The sequence below is a fragment of the Hypomesus transpacificus genome, chromosome 9 (assembly GCF_021917145.1).
Source record: "Hypomesus transpacificus isolate Combined female chromosome 9, fHypTra1, whole genome shotgun sequence".
Taxonomy (NCBI): Eukaryota; Metazoa; Chordata; class Actinopteri; order Osmeriformes; family Osmeridae; genus Hypomesus; species Hypomesus transpacificus.
In genome coordinates, this window is record NC_061068.1 from 16295632 (window position 1) to 16299794 (window position 4163).

The 4163-nt window shown below is 37.3% G+C and overlaps 1 protein-coding gene across 1 annotated transcript; it reads left to right on the forward strand.

Annotated features, from left to right (window-relative positions):
* The first annotated feature begins 301 nt into the window (after positions 1-301).
* On the forward strand, positions 302-3549 carry helz2c (helicase with zinc finger 2c). Its single transcript, XM_047025838.1, has 8 exons — positions 302-464; positions 633-764; positions 877-1069; positions 1547-1693; positions 1794-2003; positions 2120-2276; positions 2400-2567; positions 2731-3549. Exons 1-8 carry the CDS (start codon positions 376-378, stop codon positions 2865-2867), a joined length of 1233 nt encoding a protein of 410 aa, XP_046881794.1. The 5' UTR covers positions 302-375; the 3' UTR covers positions 2868-3549.
* Positions 3550-4163: the final 614 nt, after the last annotated feature.

Here is a 4163-nt window from a genome sequence, read left to right on the forward strand (position 1 = left end):
TTGTGTCCTAGGAACTGGGAAGACAGTTGTGGGAGTGTATATTGTATACTGGCTCCTTAGGCTGCTCAGCAATGTATCACGGCCTCGTCATGATCAAAAGGACAAGAGAGAGGTTATTCTGTACTGCGGTCCATCCAACAAGTCTGTTGATGTTGTCTCCGGCAAGTTAACATTATCATGGAAAAATGCATGTCAAGCTATTGCTGTGATAACCTACAAACCTAACTTTGCCTCATTTGATACAATCCAAGATGTTTGCAAAACACAAACAAATTTGAAATTATTTCTGCAAATGTTTTTTTTTTTTTTACTTCTGCAGAGTACTTGCTTACATTTGGAGACCAACTGAAGCCCCTGAGGGTATACAGCCAACAAATGGAGATGCAGGAATATCCTTACCCTGGGAGCACTCTACAGCTCTCCCGCAGGTCCCTTCGCCAAGAGCGGTCCAAACCAGAACTCAGGTACCAGTATATTGTTATAACAATTGTTTTGATAGTTTTGCAGCTCGTGCTATTTTAGTGCGTAAAGATATTTCCATTACACACAATCGTAAACCACTTAGATAATTATAGTGTCCTTGACTGAAAAAAAGGACGTAATATATTATTGTGACGTGTATTCCAATTTAGGAAGATTACCTTGCATCATCGGATCCGTGAAGATGAAAATCCTCACGCCAAGGAAATAAAAGAGTTTGACTGCAGAATTTCCCTTGCCAATGAATCAAAAGAAAACCTCTTGACGGATCAAGAGATTGAAGTGTACGTTCACGTTCTGTCACGGGATAACATGCCTTGTTACAGGTTATTTTCAACCTTTAACCCACTGATGCACATGATGTGCTGCATGTCTTTCTATTTTGTTCCCATCCAGCTACAAGAAGCTTCTCAGAAAAGCTCGAGAGTATGAGCTGCAGAGGCATGATGTCATACTTTGCACCTGCACTGCAGCGTCCTCCCCTACACTGACGAGAAAAGTCAGTGCACGTTACATCCTTATTGATGAATGTGCTATGGCCACTGAACCCCAGGCTCTCATCCCTCTAGTCTGCAACCAACCAGAAAAGGTCTGTGATCATTTATATTTTTGTTTTTTACCATGCTGTTCAGTACATTTCTACTTTTGTATTACATAGTAATGTTAAATGTTACATCTTTATTATTGTCAAGACCTAAAATGGCTTTCAGTCCAGCAGCACCTGTGATCTGGACAGTGCTCTGATCACAACATTGCAGCACTTAAGTATGTGGCATGATCACTTGTGAGCCTTAGTGTGATTTTGTATGCACTTACAATACCTAAAATAGAAAAAATAAAAATAACTGAATTACGTAATAGTTTTCAATTTAAAATAACTAGAAGCTCTAATGCTTGAATAGCTGCATGGTTCTTGCACTGTTATAGAAGGTTGAGGAATGACTAAAACAGCTATTGAATGTTTCTCAGCAACCATACTACTTCGTCTTCATATCGAGGACTGTAAGTCACAGTAAACTTTCTATTGAGACAGAGACTTACACATTTCTTCAACCTTCCCGTTAAGATTGTGCTGCTTGGTGACCACAAACAGCTCCGACCCATTGTTCATCATGAACGTGTGAAGAAGATGGGGATGTCAATATCCCTGTTTGAACGCTATATTAAGGTCTTTAAGAAACGGACTGTAATGCTAAATACCCAGTATCGGATGGTAAGAGACAACGAAATTAAGTCGTATTGCATAAAAAAAACTAGTTGTGTTCAACAATTTTGAGTGTAATTACTAAGTCTACTTTGTATCAAATTTGTAGCATGAAGATATCTGCAAGTTTCCATCAAAGGCCTATTATGATGGACTTTTACAAACAAAAGTGGATTGTCGAGACAGTGTTCTTTGTGCTAACCTCAAGCCAACCCCAATTGTTTTTGGTGACATTAGAGGTGAAGAGATTAGTTTGGTTGTGAGCACAGCGAAGGGAAATGAAAATTCAAAAGCAAATAGAGAAGAAAGAGATCTTGCGGTAAGAAGTCCTTCTCAAAAAGTTTATTTTCAATTTACTTGCTATTGCCAAAGTCTTGTCAAAACATTCTAATAGTAAGTAGGATTAACAATACATTTGGTACTTTTTGTTAACAGGTTAACATTGCTCAACAACTGGTTGAAAAAGGCAAGATTGATCAACAAAGTATAGCAATTCTATCTCCCTACAATGCCCAGGTGTCTGAAATTAGAAAAGACCTCAGTGAAAAAAAGATGGGTGAAGTCACTGTCACTACCATCACAAAAAGCCAAGGTGACTCATCCACTGAATCTTCATTACTTCTCTGTCATGACTGTGGTGGGTTGTCCTTGCTATTCTCATGCAAGTTGACACACTGAAAGGATTTGCAAAAATAAACATTTATTTTTCTCCCAGGAAGTGAATGGCGCTACATCATTCTATCAACTGTGCGCTCACTGGCCAGTGAGGAGATTGAGAAAGAGCCTGATAGGGCATGGCTGTCCAAACATATTGGCTTTGTTGGAGATCCCAACCAAATCAATGTAGCCATCACCAGGGCCAAAGAAGGACTGTGTATCATTGGTGAGAGATTCAGTAAAATAAGTACTTCTGCACAATCTGTTACTTAGATTTTCAGTTTTTGTTGCCAGGAATGGGGAAAGGAAAGACACAATTTCATGGCTGAAGGAAGTATTTCTTAAGCATATCAATGTTTACTGACCAACCATTGCATCTTTTCTCAAAGGTAACCAAGAGTTGTTAAACTGCAGTGGAGCTTGGAGACAACTCCTCGAGCACTATAAGGCAAACGGCTGTGTCACAATGGCTAACAAGATTGATGTACAGTCAGTGGTTAAGAAGCCTTCAATCAGAGTCTTCTGACATAACCGTTAAAGCAACACATTTTTCTACTTTTTATTATTATACAATAAATTATACTTTTTTTGTGTGCGCTCTGTAAAATTGACCTTAAAATGAATTGATATTGTATCCAATTCAAATCTAATGTTAGCTTAAAACTACTTTTTTTGTGTCTGTAAGAATAGCATTAGTGGATGGGTTGAAGCCCCAATCTGGCATTTTATAATAATTGAATGCCGAGGCTTCAGGCAAACTACATGTGTAACTAGTAACTAGTTTTAATTAAGAAATATACAACAATATGTAAATAAACAGTGAGCATACATATTTAGAAGAAACCGTTCTTTCACTGAACCACAACCTGGAATAATTTAGGTGACCATGGCACAGTGTGTTTCATTCTTGTAAAGAAGAGAACATTGCGATCATCACTTGCAGGCCTATTAGAGGTCACCAGAAGCATTCATAAGAAGATTAGTGATGCGGCCTTTGTCAATTATGCCCCAAAACTATGGAACACATTACCCATAAATATTAGGGAAGCAAACACACTAGACATTTTCAAAAAACAGCTTGGAACCTATCTTTTTAACAAAGCATTTAAACAATTTTATCTCAGAAGGGTTTTATTAGTTGTATTATTGTTTTATAGATTTTTGGGATTCCCGCAAAGACTGCGGCTTGTGTTTTGTAGAGTTACTTTTTATTTATATTGGGAAACCACAAAGACTGTGGCTCGAGATACCGCAAAGACAGTGGCCTGTGTTCAGAAGGGTTTTAATACTTTTATTACTTATATTATTGTTTTTATTGATTTTATGTAAAGCACCTTGAGCTGCAATTCTTGTATGAAATGTACCAAATAAATAAAGTATTATTATTATTCATTCCATTTGTTATATTGCTTGCATTTGGTTATTTCCCAACACATGGCACAGGTGTAGTTTAATTGTTGTAATATAAAATTACTTTAAGATGTCTATAATATTCTTTGGCCTAGAACAGTTATTGTTTAGGTTTTAACTTCTGTAAAGCTAGAATAACCTTTTGGCCTAAGACAAGTTGCTTAAGTTCCACTTGCTGACGAAACGTCTAACAAATCTGATAGACCCTGGTTGTTTTGCCCACGCTCTAGGGACTCTACAAGTTCTTTTTTATTGTCTTAAGCTATGTTTTTAATATTGGACATCTGTATTAAGTTCTGCAACCCATTTCATTTTTGCTTCCTTACATATTGTGGAGTTCCCCTTTCGATAGACATGAACTATTGAACTGATTACATAGCTGTCTGGAACTACTGTTTAAAAGAGTGCTCAG

Excerpts from the sequence above, each read along its gene's own strand:
- helz2c (XM_047025838.1), top strand. The coding sequence starts at position 376 with ATGGAGATGCAGGAATATCCTTACCCTGGGAGCACTCTACAGCTCTCC. Across the intron at positions 765-876 it reads ACGGATCAAGAGATTGAAGT|CTACAAGAAGCTTCTCAGAA; the intron begins GTACGTTCACGT and ends GTTCCCATCCAG. Across the intron at positions 1,694-1,793 it reads TAAATACCCAGTATCGGATG|CATGAAGATATCTGCAAGTT; the intron begins GTAAGAGACAAC and ends TCAAATTTGTAG.